This window comes from Henckelia pumila, chromosome 4 (genome assembly GCF_033568475.1).
Source record: "Henckelia pumila isolate YLH828 chromosome 4, ASM3356847v2, whole genome shotgun sequence".
Taxonomy (NCBI): domain Eukaryota; kingdom Viridiplantae; phylum Streptophyta; class Magnoliopsida; order Lamiales; family Gesneriaceae; genus Henckelia; species Henckelia pumila.
The window spans coordinates 93467867-93493415 of NC_133123.1; the positions used below are offsets into that span (position 1 = coordinate 93467867).

Sequence of the window (25549 nt, forward strand, 5' to 3'; positions counted from 1 at the left end):
TAATATTGATGGGTTATCTTGACATGTCACAATAAACGGCGTCATATTATTGGGCCCTTATTGGACATGAGGTAAAAACATGGGGGTTACTTTGGAAGTAATTGGGCTCTACCTTTTGAAAATTATGGTTGGCTAATATTATTCGGGACTATGATTTATCAATTGGACTCCATGTTCCCACTAAGGAATGGAGTTTCCCGTTTTCATTAGAGGGTAGTGAAATCGTTAAAATGGTGGGAGTGAAATTCATAAAATTAAATTTTGCCATATTTTATGTCTTAGTAAATTAATTAAACAATCACTGATTATTGTCTGTTTCTTTTCAGTATTTTATAACAATGAATTCGCGAAATCCACTATACTCAATTCTCGAACAAAACAAATTGACTGGCGCAAACTATACGGAATGGTTCCGTAAATTAAAGATTGTTCTAAAATCGGAGAAAATTTTCTACGTGTTAGAAAAGAATCCTCCAAAGGAAGCACCGGCTAATATAAGTCCGGAAGAATTGGAAAAACTTGATCAATGGTGGGACCATGATATCAAGGCTAAATGCTATATGCAAGCTTCAATGTCTGATGAACTCCAAAGGAGATTTGAGGATGCCGTGAATGCTACTGACATACACATGCACCTCAAGAAACTTTTTGGAGCTCAGTCAAGGTCGGAGAGGTATGCCACCGTCAAAGATCTCATGACATGCCGCATGCAAGATGGAACTTCGGTCCGTGAGCATGGGATACACATGATTGGGCTCATTGAAAAGTTGGTAACACTCGATTTGACATTGGAACATGAGCTAAACGCGGACTTATTACTTCTTTCACTTCCTTCGTCGTTTGACGGATTTGTGGTAAACTTCAATATGAACAAGATAGAGGCCACCCTTGAAGAGATGGTCAATATGCTTGTGTCTTATGAGGCCACATTAAAGAAAGATAAACCGGTACTCTTGGTTGGCTCCTCTTCTTACTCCAAGAAAGGGCCAAGTGGAAAGGGTAAGAAACGTTCTGCCCCACCCAAGAAAATTGTACCACAAAAGAAGGCCAAGACAAAAGCTTCAAACGTGAACATATCTGGAGATGTTTGCCATCACTGCAAGAAACCCAGTCATTGGAAACGTAACTGCAAGGAATACCTCGAGCAGTTGCGAACTGCAAAGGGTATGTTTTACATTGAAATAAATGTTTCACTTAATACTACTTCTTGGGTATTGGATACCGGATGTGGATCTCACATTTGCAATGATTTGCAGGTGATTACAAGAAGTCGTAAGCTTAGAATGGGTGAGACCCAGCTGAGACTCGAAAATGGTTTCAGAGTTGAAGCCAAAGCAGTGGGAGACGTTTATTTAGTTTTGCAGAACAGTTTTAAGTTATTTTTGAGAGATGTTTTATTTGTGCCAGATTTAGTTAAAAACATTATTTCTGTTTCTATGCTTGGTAGAGATGGTTTTTCTTGTAATTTTGTAAATGGGATTTGCAATATTTACAAGAATGAATGTTTGATTGGAAATGAACAAATTGAAAACGATCTATATAACTTAAAATTAAAAGACGTTCCAATTAATTATGTTGATAAACCGGTAACAACAAATAAAAGAAAAAATGATAGTCAAAACCCGGCAAACCTTTGGCATGCTAGGCTAGGTCATATTTCCTCAAGGAGGATGAACAAGCTAGTGGGAGAGGGTATGTTTGATATGTCTGATATTAACTCTCTACCTACTTGTGAGTCCTGCCTAAAAGGAAAAATGACTAAATCTCCTTTCAAAGGAAAGCCTGAGCGTAGTCAAAATCTGTTGGATTTGATCCATACAGATGTTTGCGGACCATTTAGTATCGGTACTAAATTTGGTCACACCTACTTCATTACCTTTACTGATGATTATTAGAGGTATGGGTATTTATATTTAATGAAATATAAGTCTGAATCATTTGAAAAGATCAAAGAATTCAAGGCTGAAGTAGAAAACAAACAAGGTAGAAGTATTAAAGCACTTCGATCAGATCGAGGTGGTGAATACTTAAGTACCGAGTTTTTGAGCTATCTGAAAGAGAATGGGATTCTCTCTCAGTGGACTCCTCCTATGACACCTCAGCTGAATGGTGTCTCGGAGCGTCGCAATCGAACTTTGTTGGACATGGTTCGATCTATGATGAGCTTTACTGAGCTCCCACCTTCGTTTTGGGTCTATGCGCTTGAAACGGCGGTAATGTTGTTGAACAATGTCCACACTAAAGCAGTAGATAAAACTCCATACGAGTTATGGAATGGCAAATCTCCTAAGTATTCATACTTAAGGATTTGGGGATGTCCTGCTTACGTGAAGCAGACAGTGGGAGATAAGTTGGATAGTCGATCCACCTTATGTTATTTTGTAGGATATCCGAAGAATTCAATCGGATATTATTTCTATCATCCTATTGAAACAAAAGTGTTTGTTTCAAGGAATTCCACCTTCATGGAGAAGGAGTTCTTATTAGATAAGAAAGGCAAGATGATGGAACTCGAAGAAATTCGAGAAGAACCCGAAATACAAAATAATGATCCTACACCTCAGGAACCATTGATTGACACGCCTAAGATCCGAGAGGACTTCTAGACCTCCTATTCGATATGTTCTTCTTCTTGAAGGGGATCAAAGTGAACCCGACATTGGATGTGATCCAAGAAACTTCAAGGAAGCAATTTCTGATGCGGATTCTAATTTATGGCTTGAAGCTATGCAGTCGGAAATAGACTCGATGCATACAAACCAAGTTTGGTTTTTAGTAGATCCTCCCGATGGAATTGTTCCAATAGGGTGTAAATGGATCTACAAGAAAAACCTTGGGCCTGATGGTAAGGTACTTACCTACAAGGAATGACTGGTAGCAAAAGGTTATACTCAAAGACAAGGAGTTGACTATGATGAAACCTTTTCACCAGTCGCAATGTTCAAGTCCATAAGAATCCTTATTGCCATAGCAGCATGGTATGACTATGAGATATGGAAAATGGATGTGAAGACTGCATTTCTTAATGGAAATATTAAGGAAGAAATCTATATGATGCAGCCCAAGGGATTCACATCCATGGGAAGCGAGCATAAGGTATGCAAGCTTCAGAGATCAATTTATGGTCTCAAACAAGCATCAAGAAGTTGGAACCAGAAATTTGATGAAACAATAAAGGACTTTGGTTTCATCAAAAACCCGGAGGAACCGTGCGTGTACAAGAAATTAGTTAAGGATGCGGTGACGTTCTTAGTGCTTTATGTTGATGACATCCTACTCATTGGGAATAACATAGGGATGTTGCAGTCAACAAAAATATGGTTATCAGGTAGATTCTCAATGAAAGATTTGGGTGAGGCATCCTATATTCTAGGGATACAGATCTATAGAGATAGATCTAAGAGAATGATAGGACTCACTCAAGCAACCTACATCGACACCATATTGAAAAGGTTTTCTATGGATGAGTCCAAGAGAGGACATCTACCTATGTGTCATGAAGTTTCTCTATCCAAGTCTATGTGTCCCAAGACTGACGAAGAGATAGAGAAAATGACACACATACCATATGCGTCAGCCATAGGTAGTATTATGTATGGGATGATATCTACCAGACCGGATGTAGCCTTTTCTCTGAGTGTCACGAGCAGATATCAGGCTAACCCTGGTCAAATGCATTGGAAAGCCGTGAAGGATATTCTTAAGTACTTGAGAAGGACTAAGAATATGTTCATGGTTTATGGAGGAAGAAAATTGAAATTTGAAGGCTATACCGACTCTAGCTTCCAAAGCGACGTGGATGACTCGAAGTCAACCTCTGGATTTGTATTCATGCTCAATGGCGGTGCTGTCTCTTGGAAGATTTCCAAGCAAAACACCACAGCGGATTTCACCACTGAGGCAGAATACATTGCAACATCAGCTGCTGCTAAAGAGGCCGTTTGGATGAGGAATTTCGTCCAAGAGTTGGGCGTAATTCCTGAAGCTGTTGGTCCAGTTCCGGTGTACTGCGACAACACTGGTGCCGTTGCTCAGGAAAAGGAACCAAGGTCTCATCAAAGATCCAAACACGTACTGAGGAAATACCACATCATCCGGGAGATTGTGGAAAGAGGAGACATAACTTTCGAGAGAGTGGCCTCTACAGACAATATCGCGGATCCACTTACTAAACCCTTGCCAGGACCATTGTTTGACAAACATCGCGAAGCAATGGGATTGCGTAGTGTGACTAGTTGGCTTTAGGGCAAGTGGGAGATTGAAAGAGTGGGTGCCCGGTTAGCCAACTTGTGGCTAAGGGATTTTGTGACTCTATGTATAAACAATCTTTGTTTAATATAATTTACATTCATTAATGGCATTATCTTTGTCTTTCTTCATATTGTTATATTGTGATATACTATTGTTGTTTTGATAAAGACCTTGAATATACTATAGTGTAAGTAAGATGAGATAGTGAATAAAGAGAGATCACTATTATGAAACACATCTTATAGTCACTGTATATTCTAAACAGTTCCTAGTCAATTGAGCCGTCCGCTAATAAGGATAAGGATCGCTCGAGATTGAGACTATAATTTGTGATGCCAAGTACCACGTTTCATTGGTAATGGACATGGAGATTTTTAAAGCATGCAAATGGATATTCATATGATGAATGATCGAACTACCCTATTCGGACTTTCCAAGTGGTTATCACTTATCGAGTGGATAAAGTCCGCGGTTTTGGTTGTACACTATTAGTCCTTACTACTTGAAACATCATTGAGACTCTATATGCTAGTACTGTACTTTGACTCGTTTATCGACTCTATTGGGGTCATCAGGTGTCGGGATTGGGTACAGTTACGACACATATAGGAGTCAATGCTTTGTTGTCAAGGATTCACCACATACTTGCGAGTGTGGATATCCTATGCGATCTGAGGAGATATTAGTGTGACGAATCTCTGGCCAGAGTACATGATGTGTTTTAGGTTACTCGGTTTTTCTAGTAACACATGCGATGTCACTATTTGATCTCCAAGATGTAATGCATAGTTATCGAATCTCGAACGACTCTCGATGCACCAATGGTTGTTGATTCGATTGGGATATATGGATGAAGGGACCGTACTGTACGCTAACCAAAATCTACTGGTTCTTGCAGGCACTATCAGTGATACCTAGGGAATCATGGGGCGATGTTGCTAGACGCTCTTACCATGATTCGTTGGGCAAGTTGGAAATTGTTGTTCCGAGTCACAAGGAGTTGTGAGCCCACGGCTAGCTGTATCCCTGAACCATTGAGGGTAACACAAGTAATGGATTACTAAACCCCGTTAAGATAGTTAAATTTAAAGAGTTAAATTTAATGAAAGAGAAGTTGGACTTCTTAACTAAAAGAGAGTGGAATTTCCTAAAATGACATAGGGATGGACATTTTTGGAAATCACTGAATTCGGATTCAGAAAAATTATCTTGACTTTAAAAGGTGCAGAAATGGCTTCTGTGCACATTGGTGAAATCGGTTTATCAATCGGAGTTATGATGAATTTTATATTAATTTCTATAACAACGGGCTTGACTTGTTGGGCTTAAGTTATGGATTGTGGGCCCTAAGAAGTTAGAGTCCTAATACAATTATAACTTAATTTAGTCTAGAAATTATCTATAAATACATGTGTAGTGTTCGAAAATTGATACAATTCATTCTTGCAATTTTCGAAATCACACATATATTTTAAAGGGGAATTTTCGAAAATTCCTCTGTCCCTTTTGAGAAAATTCGGTCTGTGATTTTTGTGAAAAATTACATTCCAAATTAACAGATCAAATCTGTTTCTTCTCTTCGATAAACATCTGATTGATTTCTAGTGCAATCAATCAGAGGGTTTCTGTTTTCTGTTCGTGGACCTTATTTCGGAGATTGATCGTGAAGCCATCGGTTCCCGGGATATACAATAAAAGTAGATTAAATTCTGTTGGTGTCCATAATCAAGCCGTTGCTTGAAGAGGTAAAATATTATTAATTGTGATTATTATTATTTTACTTGCAACATAATTTAATCGTAAAGTTTTGATACCCATGATATGGAATTGTTCCATATCGAAAAAAATAAAAATTTTTAAACTTTCGCTGCACTGGGTATCAATTCTTAATTGATCTGAATACGTTTTCCAACATTGAGGCAGTCGTCGTCAAAGGGCTGACTACGAATGCATGAATAACTTTGGATCCCTAAAGTGATTATGGAGTATGAGATAGCTGAGTTAAGGCTTTTAGGATATTATAAGTGATATGATAATTATTGCTCATAGGCTTGGACTGTGAGTACCTGGCCTGCTAGGTTGCTAGGGTGCTCGGGGTTTCTTCTTAGAGGTACGAATGTATTATTCGAGATACCAGATTGGATATACATGTATTATGTTTGCATGATGTGTGTGACAGTATTATGTGCATTATATTATGTGGCATGCATTCACACGTTGATCTTATTGTCTTAATTTGCATAGCCTGTAGTAGGGGTCGCTCAATCCCGTATTTTAGCGGATGGATTTTCATGGATTTGGAAACCGATATATCCACGGTTGTATGGTATGAGAGGCACCTCCTGATGCAACGTCCCAGCATGCTACATACCATGCATCTTGACTGAGCAGTCTTCTAGATAGGTTTTTCAGTACCTATCATATTGCATGTGCATGCATGATATATGTATATTCGTACATCTGTACTGAGCATTTATGCTCACTTCCAAGTGTTTTGTGTTGGATACCATATTCCATGGGGCAGGTCTGAGGTTGGACGGACCCGAAGGCAGCGTTCGTTGAGCGACAGTGGTTGCGTGGCGAGCCTTCCTTTGTTCAGGTTGTTAGGATGCACTTTTAGTGCTTTCCATTCGATGGGGTTGTATAATACTTTATTTTGTCCCGGTTGTTCTGCCGGTGTATGTTGTATTTGGACTTTAAGTTTTCGTTGGATTTATTTAATTTCCATTTTAAGATAATTGCATGCTTAATCTCTGATTAGTTAGTGATTCCGGGTTGGGTCACTACAGGAGGTCTGGAGCTCCTGTGACGCGGCGGCAGCGCGACGATGAATTCCTTGGGCCGTGAGAGGGATAGATAGATGCATGTATATACACGCATATGCATATACACACATGTTTTTTGTTGTTGTATGTGTTTGATAATAATTATTTTATTGTGTTTAAATGCATGGTTTGCTTCATCATAAAATCGTGATAATTTTGATTTTCTCACTTTTACAACTTTTGTCTAAAAATATTTTGACTTGGTTAGTTCCATTAAGTGTTAGTGGAATGGGTGTACTAGATATATATTTTTAATATATATATATATTTGATGGGATGTCTGTTCTGGGATAAGATATTGTCCTTGCTGAGGGTGAACCGAAATACCAACTTCTTTTTAGATCTAACGGAACCTAGCGATAATAGTGAATGTAATGAGTGAATTTTCACTATTTCCAAAAATTGGACCGCGGGTTATAAAGGTGGTTATCGCTTTTGCCCACATACGGTAGTTGGACCACAACTGCTATTTCGGTGATGTTTTTTTCTTTGTAACGATGGATTTTTTCACGGCCACTGATAAAAGTCGGTGATGTCTTGTTTAAAGCCCACGACCAAGATGAGTTCCTGATGGTACTCTCTGGAGTTGCGAACGAAGAAAGCATAACTAGATGATGTTCCTGTAGTATTGTGTGTGTTGATTCTGAGGTCATGTGATAGGACCAATCGCACGATGGGTTGTTTAGGGGGCGGAGGATGCTAACCCCTCTTGTCGATTTAGACCACGACAATACTTTCGAACGATTATTTGTACAACCACTTGTAAGAGGGAAGATACATTAGGACCACCACTTATAATATTTTCGATGGAGAGTTTTTCTCACGCACTGGAAATTTTTGTTTTCATGCAATCTCTTTAAGGAATGCATTTTCTGCAATCGCTTGGAGTAGTATCTTCGATGAAAACCCTTGAGTTAGTGTATTTCATGTAGCCTCTTAGGTTGGTGCATTGGATGTAACCTCTTGGGTCTATGATTCTGTATAGTCTATTAGACTTGGTGAATATTTTATGGCTATCATGACTTGATGAATTTTGTTATAGTCATTATGACTTGATAAATTTTTTATATTCGATATGACTTCTTCAGAAAAAAAAAATTATAGTCGCTATGACTTCTTATGAAAAACATTTTATAGTCGCTATGACTTCATGATTTTTATAGTCATCATGAATTGATGAATTATTTATAATCGCTATGACTTTTTGGATTTTTATTTATAGTCGCTATAATTTTTTGAATTGTTTATAATCGCTATGACTTTTTGTTGCGCTCTAGGAGAAATAACGTAGTGCTTAACATGGAGTACTTAGGAATGGATCAAGTTCCCAAGATTTTGTCTCATGGGAAAGTCCTAAACCCACTCTATTAGGTGGTGAGGTATCCCAGTCTTGACCTCTTATAGAATCGTGGCTTAGGTAGTCCTACAGGACTGGCCAAGTCTCTGATAGATGGATAGCCTGAATGATTGCATGGGTCGTGACGTATGAGTTAAGCATTCGTTGATGAATCTGGGTTACTTCCTATATAATTAAATAGAAAATTAAACAAATAAACGTAAGTTTATTATTAAACTTAAAATAAAAGCAAATTAAATAAAAAAATTTGATCTGCAGAGCAAATAAAGTAACAACAAGCAATTTATTTTAGCTTGCAGGTGTTTGCTCTATGAGTGTTGAATTTTTTTAGATTGACATGACCCTCTGTCTTGCTTTATATTTCGTCGTATATTTCTTCTCATTTTCTCTTTCCCGAGGAGTGCAACTCATCAATTTTCTCGATGCGTATGTATTTTTCGGCTCTAGACAACAACTCCTTCAAGGTGTTCGGGATTTTCCTGCTATAGATTCCTGAAACCTTCTAGGGCACTAGTTCTGCGCATTATTACAGATAAAAAAATCGTGGTTCACGTGTGGGATTTCGTGAACCGCGTGAGTAAATTGCTTAACATAGTCTCTCAAACTTTCTCCTTCTTTCTGAAAAATTGTGAATATGTACGATGCTGTTTTCGGGTATTTCTTGTTAATTGAGAATTGCTGCATGAAACACTCGGTGAGTTGCTCCAAGTTGGCAATAGATCCGGACGGCAACTTATTGAACCATATGAGAGCTCGCCCTGATAACGTTGTTCGGAATATCTTGCAGTAAGCATCATCGAACTCAGGTAGGATGGAGATTTTGACTCCCTTAGGCAATGCTTCAGATAGAATGGCATTAGTGAACGGGCTCCGACGTGCAGGCAAGATTTCTGATGAATTCTCTCCAGTTACATATGTGTGAGATCCATCTCCACGGGTTGGAATAGTGGTTTTGTTTTCGTCAGAGATGTCGTGAACTGTGTGAGCACTTGTTTCACAATCTTTATAAGTAGTATTTTTCTTGATCCCCTCAGGATATTCGTTATTAACTTTAGACTTAGTTTTCTTTGGGTCTTCTTTATCAGGGTCACAAGATGATGAGCATTCACTCTAGGCTCTCTTCTTGGTTCTTTTGCGCTTACGGGATGCCACGAACTGAGCAACTACTTCTGTTGATGCACGTGCGGCTGTTCCTTCCATTAAGGCTGTAAATGTTTTCTGGGTGAAACTAAATCCAGGTGGTGGTTCGGAGATGGGAGGTGGGTCTCCATTGCAATTATTTCCTTGAGATATTTGTGATGGAGTATGCTTTCTCAATGATGCAATGAATAATTTCCCACAGACGCGTCAAGATGATGTAGCAAAAAAATTATGTTACCCGATTAGACAAAATCTAGGTAACTTGTTGAGATCTGGATAGCCAGATTAATACTCGAACTATTCCAAAGACCAAACTTTGTGGGTTGTTACCTGCATCAAAAAGCAAAGTGAGTGGCGCCATTGCCCGACAAAGACACTTCGACGTTCAAGTCAGTATATGCCCAATAAAAGTTTTAGTGAATTAGAGCATGTGACTATAGAGAGCGTACCTTAAGAATAAGAGAACTTGAGCTAATTATAGATAGTCGGAGAGTTTCATGGGCTTGAACCTATTATGGGCTTTTAAAAATTTATGGGTCTTAATAAAGTGTCCAAATAAATAACTAAATAATATGGAACCCAAATGGATTGAGTCACTGAGCTTGGGCCCGAGAGAAAGTCAAATTGGATAATAACCTATCATAAGCCCCCACTCTCGGACATGTCTTGTTGAGTAGAAATGGTCGAGAGTAGGAGCTTTCGGAGTAGTCTGTCAGTAAACATGTGGCAAGAGTCTGATTACAGGAGATAGTAAAATTGGGTCGTAACTCATCAATCATTTTTCACTAATCACTTAAACTACAAGGTTATAAGGTGGTACACCTTATATTGATAAGATAAAAATATTACTTAAAAATTTATAGATAAAATATGTGGGTAGTGATTGAAAGTGGTGACACAAGTGTTATTTAAGCAAAGCCGGTCCTTCAACAACTCTTTGCTTAAGCTTAATTACAACTAATATTGATGTTGACAAATACATTAATAAATTAGCTTCGTAAAAAAAAAAATATCGGTTTGAAATAGTTTTATTTGATGGTGAATAGAGAAAACCGATGAATCCTTCTGTGCCAAATTTGGATTGAATTCAGTTTGGAAATAATTTAAATGACATAAACACTTAGAAAAAGATTTATGCAGACATAGAAAAGCTTACTGATTGGATATCTAACTGTTTGCTTTTAATAGAGTTTTTAAAAAATAAATATTTTTTTAAGTTGGCTTTTAAAAAAACTTTTTAAAGTAAAAGATGAAATAATTTTGTGTTTGGATAAATTTATTGAAAGCACTTTCTTAAAGTTGAGTTTCAAAAAAAACAATTAAAAAGTTATAAAAATGGGCTTTTAAAAAAGCATTTATTTTGGCTTAAATAAGTGCTTTTAAATGCACTTAAAATTTGTCCAAACAGATTTGAGTTAATAAAAGCACTTTTTAAAAAAAATAATAATTTTTCTTAATTGTCTACTGAAACCAAACGAGCTCTAAATTGATGTTTTTTGAAGTCAAAAGTTGGATATATATTTTACTTCTAATTCTCAAATATTTCCCTTGTTCAATGAATGTAGTTCACTGATTGTGGACAATATTCTGAATATCATCTGGTGTATCATAGAATACGCTTTCACATTCACATTAAAATTTGGTTTACTCGATGATTTAGGCAATGGTACGGTAACTATATTAAAATTAAAAATAAGATATTTAACTATATAATTGCATGATATATATTCTCAAAAATACAATATCACCATATATTTGCATTTCGACCATGTATCAAATAAATGTTTAGAATTACAATTAAAATCGAAATATATCACTTTTTAAAAAAAATTAAAAAAAGAAAAACAAATCGTTGAATGATAAGAGTGGGAAAGGAATATAAAAGTGATGATATACACATGCATTTAGATATGAAAATAAAAATGTAAAAAATGAATATGTACTGAGATATTAAATCAGTTCAAAACAAAACAAAACAAAAAACAAATCTAACTAGCGGGAGGCTGGCTTGAGGAGGGATGGCTATGGCCGCCGCTGGAGGAAGACGAACCAGAAACAGAATGCAACTCTGCTAAAGCCGTCATTGCTCGTACCTAGAAAATAATAATATCAGCTTGATGAAATTAACTAATTAATTTACCTTTTTGTTCATGGTTCCAAAATCCGAATCATAACCAGAATCGTGTGGTGTGGATCGTAAATAAATTAATTTTAGACTTGATTTTGTAATTTATTTATCAAAATAATTCACTCAAGTAGTTTGATTAACTCTCACGTTATACTGCAATGTTGTTTTTTTTTTAAAGGTGCCTTTTGGATTTGGTAAACATTTTTTTTTAAAAAATACTTTTTTAAGCTATAATTTTTGGCTTTTGAATCCCGTTAAAAAAAAGTGCTTTTCTAGTTAATAAGGTGTTTGTATGGCAAAATAAGTGCTTAAAAAACACTTTTTAAAGTTAAAATTAGAGCTTTTTCAAAAAATCAAAAAATTATAGCTTAAAAAAAACGTTTTTTAAAAAAATATCTACCAAATCTAAACGGTTAACTCTCACGTTATACTGCAATGTTGTTGTTGTTTTTTTTTCCATAACGTTAAATTTTAGAAAATAAATTTCTGTTCAAATCATAACCACGTACAAACACAAACCGTCAACAACTAGAACCAAAATCATATCCGAGCGATTCAAAACCTTCGATTTTTGGAATTACGATCAGTCTTTTGTATAAAAATACTATTCTTTTCCCAATTATTTCTAATAAATTAAGTATTTATAAACACATTAGAAATATTATAATTTATAAATGGAAGGGAAAAAAAAAATCAGGTCCGCGTACCTGCATTTCCAGAGCGGCGATGTAATCAGTGGCCTCCTCCAACACCACCGGCAGCGGTTGTTTCCGGCAACCTGGAACTAGGCGGCTCAAAACGCGCGTCTTGCGCTGAACAGACGGCAAACTCAGACGCAATATTCTGACCTTGGATTTCTTCGTCGACCGGGTGATGGTGGTGACGATCGATTGCTGCCGCTTCGCGACGCTGTGCTTCTTCATGAACTTTATTTTCAGCCGGTTCGTGAGCATGGCCCGGCTCCACCTCGACCGGCCTTTGGCTGTGGCGGCCAGGACTCGGTCCGCGGCTTCCCGCACGCGCCTCGGAGCGGATTTCTGAGCCGGCTGGACTTGGCGCAGCGCCTGTAGCAGTTTCGAGGAGTAGATTTGCTGCTGAGAGTCGGATTTCCATTGAATAGGCAGATTTTTCTGCTGAGAGAGATTGCCGAGGCTTTCTTCTTCCCTTTGAATTTTCTTCTTCCTCCTCCTCCTGCTGCTGGTGGCTGATCTGTCGGGATTTACAGCTGGATCTGGCGATAACAGAGACGAAGACATCTTCTGTCGCTTTCGATCTTCAGCTGATAAAAGATAAAATTCATAATTCCTCCTAAATTCAAACACGAATCAAATCAAACTGACAGTAGAACGAACGCGAATCAAACCCCTAGCTCAAAACTTCACTACCGATAAGAATTAACGATAAATAACCATTTACCCCACCAAAGTATCCAGCGATTGAAAAAACAAAAAAGTAACAGCCATATTCAAATTTAAGCGATAATCATCACCTGAAGACGCTTGAGATAATATTCGAGCCAAATTCCAATCAAATCGAGGGGGAAATTCAAAGAGTAATTCACCGTGTTCTCAAAGTGTTTGTTGCAATGTAGGCGATCCAGGTTTAAAAAAGGAAGATAGTAATTTGATCATATATATATACATACAAATGTGTATATATATAAATAATGATAATGTAATATACAATTAATTTACAGAATTGTTCACGGTGATTGTCCAAAATATAAAAATGATCATTTTTATATTTTGGACAATCACCGTGAACAATTTTGTAAATTAATTGTATATTACATTATCATTTTTATATTTTGGACAATCACCGTGAACAATTCTGTAAATTAATTGTATAAAATGTCATATCAGCAGCTGATATTCATGTAAATTTACATAAATATCCCAACCACCCACATGATATATATTTACATATTTTATGGGAAAAATGTTCGTAAAAGTCTATTTACTTTTTTGGTATGTATGTACTAATGTGTGATATTTTTAGTTTTATATATATTAATGAATCAATTATAGTCCTGTAACTATGTATTTTTTTTAAAATCAATTTTGGTCTTTTTAATCAAAATCGTTTAATTAAATTAATAATATAATTGTTAAAATTTAAAACAATGTTGTCAAACACGTCCACATCTCAAGAAATTTGTTTAACCGCGTATTTACAAATATTTAACTATAATACTAATAATTTAATTACTTGCTTTTCAGGTTGAAAATAGTAAAATTGATCAAAAGAGTATAATTATTCCTTCCGTCTCAATTACATAGTCATATTTTGTTTTTCACACAAATTAAGAAAAATTTATTAGAAAAACAAATTTTATATAAACTTTCTATTTTATCCCTATTTAATGTATTAAAAAATGGTTGCACAATTTTCAAGGTGTAGTTAATAGGGGTATATTAGTAAAGAAGTGTAAAAAAATATTACTAAATATGTTATATGTCTATATATTTGGGACAAACAAAAAGGAAACGTGGACAATATAATTGGGACGGAGGGAGTACATGACTATTTTTTATTCATTGAAACTTACAAGATAAAAAATATCAGACACCAATACACACATAAGTTGTAGTGACCTGTTTCGAAATCACTAATTAATCAAAGCTTATGCATGAAAAATAACTCAAATGCAATAATAAGATAATCACGCATAAACTATAAATAATTCAAACTAAAAATCACCGGAAAAATACAGCTGGTCTAAAAGAAATTACTAAATAATGTTATACAACTGAATCGAAAACATAGTCCTAAACCTCACAATAGAAAACCTGGTACAATATAATCATCTCTGCTGAAGCTCAACGACCGCTACTATCTGGTCCGTCCAACTTAAGTCCTGCCCCGTGAAATAGAGTGTCCAGAACAAAAACCGAGGACGTGAGCTAAAAACGCTCTGTACAAAAGTATGAGTATACACATGCTATGAATGCTAGATGCAAGTGAAGGATATCGGAAACCTATCATCGATAGAATACTGCTCAGTCAAAGGCGCCATAGTATGTAGCAAGCTGAGCCGAAAACCCGTGGACATAACCGAATCCAAAACCATGATATTCATCCACAAAATATCAAGGGGCTGAGCGACCCCTCTATAGATAATATCAATGGAAACAGGCTCAACATGATGATATATGCAGCATAATATCCGTGACATAATCAATGCACATATCAGTAATACCACATAAAACATGCAAACGTAGAATATGCATACTCAACCAAGATATCTCGGATAGTATGTCTGTATCTCAGAGTAAGTTACCTAGTTATAATGGCTCCCTAGTCCAAGGCTATGAACAGATAATCACTGTATCACTAAAGTCCACTAAAATCCTAAACTAGACTAATAGATATTCATTGAAACTAATCAGGGTCTAGTGAGATATCTGCGTTCATAGTCAGCCCTTTGATGATGATGGTCTCAGAGCTTGGGCACAACTCTACTGCAACCTTGGTAGCGTTTGTCGCCACTTGGATCTCGAATAGGACACCCCAAAAGACCCTAACAGCTAGCTAGAATGAGAGACCGGGAAGCTGGAATGAGCAAATGAAAGGAGCTCTCTCCCCCTATTTATAGACCACGTTTGGAACTACCAAACTCGCGATCGGAACTTCCGATCTCCCTTCAAAGCTTTAGATCATGCTTCCGATCATTTTCCACCAACCACGTGTCTCTAATTGGACAACTCGGCTACCGAAATTAGTTCGGAACTACCGATCCATAGTTCAAAACTTCCGAACTTTCTTACGTCTAATCATCCAATCAAAACCCATACACTGTCCAACTGTCACAAGATCGGAACTACCGATCTCTTGTTCGGAACTTTTGAACTACTCGGACCTCCGATCAGTAATGCTAGCTTTCTAACCTGTTTGGAGCTTTCGATCCCTCCTTTGGAGCTTCCGAACTACTCCAGTACTCTAAATCCTAGAAACCATTTTTGATCGTTTTGAATCCGATTTTGAAATCCTTAAGCCCAATTGAGAATATTTTAATCATGTTTAGTCATTATTAGACTAATTATAGTTGGGCTACAACATTCTCCCCACCTTAAGATATTTTGCCCTTGAAATCCAGAATAGGATAATCGGAACTAAACATAACTGAAAACAACTTTATTACAATGCTGCAGTAGCAATGACAACTGAAATGCACACGAAAAATAATTAAAATAAAAAAAACTACTGATGCTCAGAAAGAATATGACTTTCTAACTCCCAAGTCACTTCCTCGGTGCCTCGATTCTGACATTGAACCATGACTAGAGGAATGCGTTTATTCCAAAGTACTTTTTTCTTCCTGTAGAGAATCTTCAGCGGTCTTTCCGCGTACGAAAAATTGTGCTCAGGTTGAACCTCTGTTGGATGCAGAATGTGTGACTCATCTGCAATATACTAACGGAGTAACGATACGTGGAGCACATTATGACTGCTGGAGAGATACGGTGTTAACGCCAAGCGGTAAGCCACATCTCCAAGCTTCTCTAGTATCTCGAATGGACCAATGAATCTAGGTGTTAACTTGACCTTCAGACCGAATTTCATCACCTTTCGGAAAGGTGATACTCGCAGGAAAACATATTCTCCCGCCTCTAAATGCAATGGTCTATGATTAGTGTTGACGTAAATGGCCAGCCTGTCTTGTGTTGTCTTGATCATTTTCTTGATCAACTCAACCTTGTCAAAGATCTACTGGATCAATTTCGGTCCTTCGACATGTCTTTCCCCTACTTCATCAAAAAATAATGGTGTTTGACAACGGAAACCATAAAGAGCCTCTAATGGTGCCATGCCAATGTTATGATAATAGCTGTTGTTGTATCCGAACTCTATCTGTGGCACCCGGTATTTTTTTATTACGTAAATCCGCATGCATAATTAAGAAAAATAATTATTTAAAAATTTAGAATTTGGGTTAAATGATTTTATGTGATATTATGTGAATTATATGCATGGTTTAAAGTTTATTTTAGCATTTAATCCGCAATTATGAAATTTTTAGATTTTTGAGTTAATGATATATTTGATCCCGTTGACGGGACCATGGACGAACGAGATGTTGGATTTTCATCCAAAATATTTTAGAGATTTTTATAGGCCTTAAAATATTATTTTTAAGGTATTATTTTATTAAAAATTATAGTATTAATAATTATATATATATAGTATTCCATTTTTCTCAAAAATAAGCCATTTTAATGACTTTTTAAGAATTTAAAAAATCTCCTATTATATTATTTCGGGATTTTAATGAAATTATAAGATTTAAATTTTTATTATGAGTTTTAAATGGTATTTTATGGTATGCTAATTAATTTAATTCATTAGTATTATTCTAATTAATTTCTAACCCTAAATTCCTACCCTATTCACGCATAATTCCCTTAGCCGACTCTCCCCTCTCCTCCATCAGCCTTCCTCATCGTTTTCATCAAAAAACCCAGCCTCCATATCCGTCCCTTGGTTATTTTAATCAAGCTTGTAGATTCGTTCGTCATGGAGCACCGTAAGCGCGTTGTAGGCGTTATTTTGCGTAAATCTTCACTCGAGGCATGTCGAACTCTCTTCTTTAACACCATATAACCTATGTATTTTGATATTCATCAGAAACGTATGGATCTAGCATGATATATCTCAAAACTGATGGAGTTCTATCATATGCATGAGTGTTGCCTATGGCTTGTTTTCCTTGCTTTTCATGTGTTTTTCTCTCACGTTTTCTGCCATGAGGATGTCCAGATTGCTGACTGTTGTCTAGGTGGGTGTTTGAGGGTCCATAGGGTCAGGTTGTCTTGGGGCTGGAGATGGCTAGGACCGAAGCTTTTCCTTTGTTGCATAGCAGATTATGGCAATTTCGGGATTTTTGGAAACGTTGTTCGCTAGGACTATGTAGGGATCGATTCTAATCGAGGCATGGCTCGTTGGAACCGCCCAGACATGGGCTACGTCTGGGCGGTGGAGCTTCGACCAATCGGTGGCCGGAGCTAGCCGGCAGCAGGCCTTAAAGGCCTGTTGCTCACTGCCGAGAATTGGCCAATATTGGAGATTGTACGTACAGTTGGGGTTGAGGGGCTAGCGGGTTAGGTTTGGTCATCATGGGTCCGAGTCGGGTTTAAATTATCATGGCTCATGTTATTTGGGTAGGGGTCCGGATTATGTTAATCGAGCTTGGGTATTTTTATTTTTAAGTGATTATTAGATTAAGTGGTATATTTGGGCTAATTTAATTGTTTAATTAGTATTTGGGCGTTTAAATATTTTAATTAGGCCTTAAAAAAATTTATTTAAGTAAGCCCAATAATTTTCATGGGCTTGAGAGCCCATGAGAATTATTGGGCCAGTTTGTGAAGTTTTGGGCCTGTCAGTGATTAATATAGGGTTTAGTTAAGTTATTGAGCTTAAATATTTTATTTGGGCTCAATTATGTTTAAGTAATTTATTTGGGTCAAATTATGATGTTTGGGCTTAAATTAAGCTATTGGGTCAATCTTAGAATTTATGGACCTAGGTCTAGGGATCAGTAGTCTGGACAATCCTATGAAAATTATCAAGTCCGAAATATATATTTAATTTATTTTATGCATGAATTTTATTTTAAGTATTAGTATACATATTATGAAAATTATTTAAATAAATATTACGAACATATTTTAAGTGCGTGCATACATGAAATAATTTTATGATGAATTAATTATATGTTAATATTTGAACATGAAAAATATTTTATGGAAATTGAAGTTATGTGGCGGCACATAGGTGGTTTACCACCAGCACAGAGGTAGTTTTACTACCGGCATAGAGGTGGTTTTAGCACTGGCACAGAGGTAGTTTTTGTACCGGCATAGAGGTGATTTATTCACCGCCACGTACGATAGTTCTTAACGAGCCACATTCATGGATATGACCTACACTGTTTTTAATATTATGACATGCTCAATTATGTTATGTATGATATAGCTATGATTTATTTATTTATTTATGATGACAGTTACGACATAGCAGGTTTTATTATGTTGCATTATTTTACGACCATGCTTGCATGCTCATGATAAATATATGTATTAGTATGATTATGTGCTTGTGTGATTTTTAAACCTTGTTATTTTATGAGATAAAACATGTTGATCCTCTAGGCTCACTACACTTATATGGTGCAGGTGAGCATGACTATGATGATGACATGGTAGCTCCGACCGGCGGTGAGTAGACCTGGCCAAGGGCCGGGTTGGGCCCGGACCCGGACCGGAACCGGCCCGTGGTCAACGGGCCGGTTAACCGGGTCAATGGGCCCGACTCGGAACCGGAACCAGACCGGCCCATAGGCGGTCCGGTTCCGGTTTTCTCTTAGGAAAACCGGGAACCCGGTGGTCCAACCCGCTGGGTTGAACGGGTCCGACCGCCGGGTTGGAACCGTCCAACCCGGCGGGTTGGACACGTGGCGCCCATCCGGGCGCCACATGATCCAACGGCCACTACCAAGTGGCCGTTGGATCATTCAACGGCCAGGATTTTGTGGCCGTTGAGATCAACGGCCACGATTTCGTGGCCGTTGTAGACCCGGCCGACCCGGTGGGTCGACCCGCTCGACCCGCCGGGTCAGCCGGTTTTTTTTTTAAAAAAAAATCTATTTTTAATTCTTTATCTATAAATACCCCCCAACCCCCTTTCATTTTGTTTACACAATTTACTCTTCATTCTCTCTAATTCTCTATTCTCAATTCATTTCAATTTCTTGAATTATCAAAAATATCAAGTTTCGATTATTGGTATATTGTCAATTGTTAATTTATTTTCATATTTATAAAATTACAAATGTCCGGAGCGGGATCAAGTTGTAGGGATGACAAAGGAAAAGGAAAGGAAAAGAGCATCATACCACCCGAGGTCGAGTATCCTTAATTCAATGTCGATGGATTTGATCTTGAATATTCCGATGATGAAATTCAAAAAATTCGACAAGAGGCGCAACAAAGACAACAAGTTGAACAACAACAACCACCACCACGTCATCATGCAAGTCAAGAAAGTATGAACGATCCGGCGGCCTCTCAAAGACAAACTCGAGCGGTGCCTCGCCCGACATCCGATATCTTCACCAAATACTTCGAGAAGATTACGCTTCCCTCCGGTGATTTGCAAGCCAAATGCAAATATTGTTCAAAATGTTACAAATTTAAACAAGGAGGTGGATATGGAACTTTGACGCGACATATCGAGAAAAATCATCCGGTGGAAATTGGGATTGATCGTGCTCCAACTCAAATTCCGGCATTCTCTTCTCAATCGGGTAATGAATCTCAACTATTTAAATATAACGAAGCTAGATTTAGAGAAGAAACGACTAAATTTTGTGCGGTTGAACAACTTTCTTTTAGTTTTAGCGATAAATTATCTTTTGAAAATTGGCTTTCTACAAGAGCAAATCCTTCTATTAGACGTATTTCAAGAAATAGTCTCAAACGCACAATGAAAAAGTTAGTCGTTGATCAAAAGAAAGAATTAATTAAGGAATTTTATAGTTTGAATAATAAAGTTTCTTTGTGTTCCAATATTTGGAGTGATCATTGGCAAAGTTGTTCATATATGGGTATTACATGTCATTGGATTGATAATAATTGGAACATTCAAAAAAGGTTGCTTGCATATAGATGTTTCAACGAATCACACACGACACAAAATATTTTGCAACTTATATTTGTTATTTTAGAAGAATATGGTCTAACTACCAAAGTTTTTTCAATGTTTTTTGATAATGCTAGTGCAAATACTTCTAATATTAGTGAGCTTATTGAAATATGTAAACCATCACTAGGTGGTAAATTTTTTCATATTAGATGCACATGTCATATTTTAAATTTGTGTGTTCAAAATGGACTAAAAAGTTTAGGCATATATATTCAACCAATTAGGAACGCTATTCATTATTTATGGACGCATCCTCAAGTTATGAAGCAATGGGGAAAATTTTGTAGAGTAAATGGTATGAAGCCTAAGCGGTTTGCACGAGATGTTCCAACTCGTTGGAATTCAACATATAAATTGTTATTATCCTCTTTTGAATATAAAGATTTATTATGTACATTTTTTCATCAATTTTTTCAAGCTCGTGGTATTTATTTGTTTTCAAATCAATGAAACATATGCACTAGTATTTGTGAAATTTTAAAAGTTTTTAATGATGCTAGTGACCAATTATCCGGTGTTTATTACCCTACTTCACATTTAGTTTTAATACATTGTTGCAACATTTCTTGTATTTTTCATGAACATGTTAATTCTAATGATAGTGCTTTAGCTCAATGTATTCTCGTCATGAAAGCAAAATGGGAAAAATATTTTTTGCTCATTCCTGAAATTTTTTTATGTGCTTTTGTTTTAGATCCTAGACTTAAATTAGATGGCTTAAACGACATGTTAACATTATATTATGAATCTTTGGAGCCTATTGCGGAAACGATTTCTTCTATCTCATTGATTTTGTTTAATATTAAAACTCATTTACTTGATATTTATAATGAATATAACATCAAATATTGTGGACAAATTGTTTCACATGAAACACAATCCACTGCAACTAGTAATGTTTCTTCTAAACTTACTAAAGTGCAACTTTTATTAAGGGAACGGACGAAACGTCCACGAGGATCCTCAAGTTCCAGTCAGGAAATTGAGAATTATTTTACCACTACTTTTGATTTTAGTGATATAGACGAGGAAAACTTCGACATTTTGAGATGGTGGTCGCAAAAAATACAAATATATCCAATTTTGGCTATAATGGCAAAAGAAATTCTAGCTTGTCCAGTTTCAACAGTTGCAGTGGAGCAAACATTTAGTATTGGAGGAAATATATTGGACGAAAGACGTTCTAGCTTAAGGCCGGAAAACATGGAAGCCCAATGTTTGCTCAATGATTGGTCAAAAGCCGCTACTCGAACACAACATATTCAAAGTGATGAAGAAGACCAAGATGATACCGAAGGAACATCCGGAACTACGACGGGAGAAAATACGAGTGAAATAGAATAAAATGTAATAGATTTGTAATATTAAGTCATAAGATATTAAGATGTTGAAATTCTAATATATTGTTTATTTAATAAATGTAATAGATTTTTATTATGGAGATATGAAATATTTGATTGAGGTTATTTAAAAAATATGTTTTATTAAAAATTTGTTTAAAAATTTTAAAAAAATAAAATTTAGAAGGTTCAGCGCCCCAGCACTGCATTGGAAGCGCTGGGGCGCTGTCCCTTCGAATTAAATTCAAAGGTGAAGCGCCCCAACGCTGAAAATGAAGCGCTGGGGCGCGGCCCCTTCGAATTGAATTCGAAGGTATAGCGCCCCAGCGCTTAAAATGAAGCGCTGGGGCGCTAAAATATATATATATTTTTTTAAATGGGACGATTTAGCCCGGACCCTGAACCGACGGTTAACTGGACCCGGACCCGGACCGGAACCGCCGGTTCACCGACCCGGACCGGAACCGACCATTGGCGGGCCGGTTAAGGGTTGGCTAAATGCCAACCCGGACCCGGACTGGACCCGGACCATGGCCAGGTCTAGCGGTGAGGGCCTATGAGTTTTCGTACAGACGGCGCCCGCGACCGATGCTAATTTCATGTTATGAGAATATTTACAGTATTTTTCTAAAACAAGTTTTTCCGCACATTTACATTTTTATGGTGGTTCTTTTAAAATATTAGTTTTATTTTGCATGCATGGTGAGTGGATTTAGGTTTTGAGATTTTATTTAAAGTATTGCATGTTACCAGATTTTTATGTTACTGTTGGCTGTTATAATATTTTGTTAATATTTATTTAAGTTATGATTTATTTCAAATTTAGAATGTTGAGATTTATTTTAGTGGTATTTGGTACAAGATTTTTATTTATATTTATTTATGTTATTTGTCATGTTTTTAATTAAATGTTATTTTAAGTATTTATACATATATGTATGGGCATATATGTATTAGTATTATTATTTTTATAAAATAAATTCTAGTATTTAGAAGTCGGAGTCGTTTCATTTGGTATCTGAGCACGGTCTTTGGAGAGTGACTAGTCTGCTACGTGGAGCTCAGAAGCCACACTACCGGTCCGTAAGTTTTAAATGTTTTAATATGTTTTATTAGGAGCATGTGTTCATATTTAGGGTTTTATGTTATGAAATTTTTAAAATACTTATTTATGCATTGTGATTTACGTGAGGAATGTGTGATGATGCAATATTCCTTGGAGACGAGTAGTCCATAGGTGTGAAATTGGGTAATTTAAGATTTGGGTGCATCTTCTTGGAAATCTTTTGCGTGCAGGGAGGATTCTGGTTAGAGGTAACTCTACGTTTGTGTTGCTAGATTCTGGAGCTACGCATTCATTTATCTCACAAGAGTTTATCAGGCGGGTAGGTATCACATCCGAGGTTGTTACCATAGGTTAAGTTATCACCATGCCATCTGGAGGGATTCTCACTACTACCAGTGTCATCAGAGGCCTGGAATATGAGTTGCAGGGGCATACAATCAAGGTCGATCTAGTTGTATTGCCTATGACAGGCTTTGATCTGACATTGGGCATGGACTGGCTGACAGTCAATGGAACTACGATTGATTTTCGGCAGAGAACGATATTAGTGAAACCTTCTGAGGGTGACACATTTATTTTCTTTGCGTCCCAGAGCAACAGTGCTTCGCATGTCATCTCTTATGTGCGCGCAAGGAAATTATTACGGAGGGGTTGCCAGGGGTTTCTTGTCAGTGTAGTTGCAGTGTCAGAACCGCTTACCAGGTCTTTGGCAGAGATAGAGGTTGTTCGTGACTTTTCGGATGTCTTTCTGGATGACGTTGCAGGAATTCCACCAGTTAGAGAGGTGGAGTTCAGTATTGAGTTGATACCAAATACTGTGCCTATCTCTAAGGCACCATACCGACTTGCTCTTATTGAGATGAAAGAGCTGAAGGAGCATATTCAGGAGTTATTGGATAAAGGATTTATTCGCCCTAGCTTTTGTCCGTGGGGAGCGCCAGTGTTATTTGTGAAGAAGAAAGATGGCAGTATGAGGCTGTGTATTGACTACCGAGAGCTCAACAGGGTTACAGTGAAGAATAAGTACCCACTGCAAAAGATAGATGACTTATTTGATCAGTTACAGGGAGCTTTGGTATTCTTTAAGATCGATCTGCGATCTGGATACCATCAGTTGCGGATCAGAGATTTTGATGTGTCCAAGACTGTTTTCCGGACATGATATGGGCATTAATGAGGCTTCACGCAGTTCCAAAACCTGGAAAGAAAGTTACATATTTTCATCTGTAACAATGTGTTACGGTTCCTAGATCACACAAGTAAGAATTATTTCATATATACCAACATTAATCAATCAAAGAGTAGCTAGACAGAAAAAAAAAATGAAATGATTTTCAATAAAATCGTGCTGATCTAAAGTGTGAATGAACCACATGGATCTATCTACAAGATTACTGTCATTAAGAACTGATCACTAGCTCGTGCTTTCTTGTTACTTGTTCGATCAGCTTCTTTGAGAATCATTTGCAATAAAACCAATATAATACACAAGTAACGTAAATTAATAATACGAAAAAAAAAATTTAATTTTTCAGAAGTTGTTTTCAAACTTAAAGAAAGCAGACAATGAAATTGGAATCTAAAATCTGGTCTCATTTTTCAGAAGAAGTTGTTTTAGAACTGACGGTGATTTCCCTTTATTTGTAAGGTTAATCATTTATACAATCAGAAGAACAATTTACATACTGGAAATCATTAAATCCGTCTTAACCTCGAAACCTATTAAAAAAATTACTTAAAACCCAGCAAGAATTAGCATGGGAAATGGGTTAACCTTAAACACAATCAAACCAAAGCGGCTGTACAAATCCAACTTCAGAACTAAACCGACAACAGTCAAGAACGCAAAGATAAACCAAGAAAAACACTGGATTCACATAGCAATATAGCTCAATGCTTTAAATTGTTGAACAGGACTAAGAACAACCAATCAAATAACAAAAAAACCCAAAAAAAACTATCAAACATAAATCAATAAAGCTTAACTCTTTCACCGTAGGAGGAATAAAAACATACCAAGCAGGAGGAGATAGTTTGGGGAAAGAACGATTGAACTTGAAGGGTGGAACAGCGGAATTTAGAGGGAATGGATGTGGTTTGGAATTGGCCAGTAGCTTATTTTCAAATGATACGCATAAAAAACTTCTCCTTTTCAAATAGAGCTAAAAGAATTCTTGCTTCGACTCTGCAATACAACAAGTGACAGATCATTGTCGATGGGGAATTATGCCTCAATTGCTTAGTTATGTAGTTGCAATCTAAATTTTGTTCATATTTACCATTTGTTACAGAAGGAGATACAGAAGGCTCTGGCAGCGGCATGAGTAACCCCAGATGTATATTATCCAGTCCTAATAAAGAAGAAATCGAGAAGACGAAGATTATGTAAGAACTTATAAATAACATGTAAGCATAAAACAGTACTAGTTAATGACCTGTGCATCAAACATGTTCATGTACTTGATGTCGGTTCCTCCATCTACACGTCCCGAATTTGGCTGGAACAAATAGAAGGCTACAGTTAACTAAGATCCACAAACCGATTGAACTCAAGCTTGTAAAAATTGGGACATCTATATATAGTTTTATGTCTAGAATTTTATCTTCTCATTCTCATCTCAAACATCCCTCAACGGTTTTCATTTAACTTCTAGTCACTAGTTAAGTCCATAAATGTATGTTATCCTGGCAACCTCCACACATGCATGATAATGGGTAGAACACCATGAAAGTGGTACA

General features: G+C 36.8%; 2 protein-coding genes across 5 annotated transcripts; one reads left to right on the forward strand and one right to left on the reverse strand.

The window, feature by feature from the left end:
* Positions 1-11320: 11320 nt before the first annotated feature.
* On the reverse strand, positions 11321-13311 carry LOC140865372 (transcription factor bHLH148-like). Of its 4 annotated transcripts, none has more exons than XM_073269989.1 (3): positions 13191-13311; positions 12409-12974; positions 11321-11666 (listed from the first exon to the last, which is right to left on the reverse strand). In XM_073269989.1, the coding sequence occupies exons 2-3, from the start codon at positions 12955-12957 to the stop codon at positions 11562-11564; spliced, it is 654 nt and encodes a 217-aa protein (XP_073126090.1). In that variant the 5' UTR covers positions 12958-12974; positions 13191-13311; the 3' UTR covers positions 11321-11561. The 4 variants fall into 4 exon arrangements, with proteins under 4 accessions (XP_073126090.1, XP_073126089.1, XP_073126091.1 ...); XM_073269988.1 differs by having other exon boundaries at positions 12409-13009; positions 13191-13299; XM_073269990.1 differs by having other exon boundaries at positions 12409-12980; positions 13191-13295.
* Positions 13312-23174: 9863 nt separating this feature from the next.
* On the forward strand, positions 23175-25134 carry LOC140861416 (uncharacterized). The gene is made up of 2 exons (XM_073264434.1): positions 23175-23585; positions 25102-25134. The coding sequence occupies exons 1-2, from the start codon at positions 23175-23177 to the stop codon at positions 25132-25134; spliced, it is 444 nt and encodes a 147-aa protein (XP_073120535.1).
* The last annotated feature ends 415 nt before the right edge of the window (positions 25135-25549 follow it).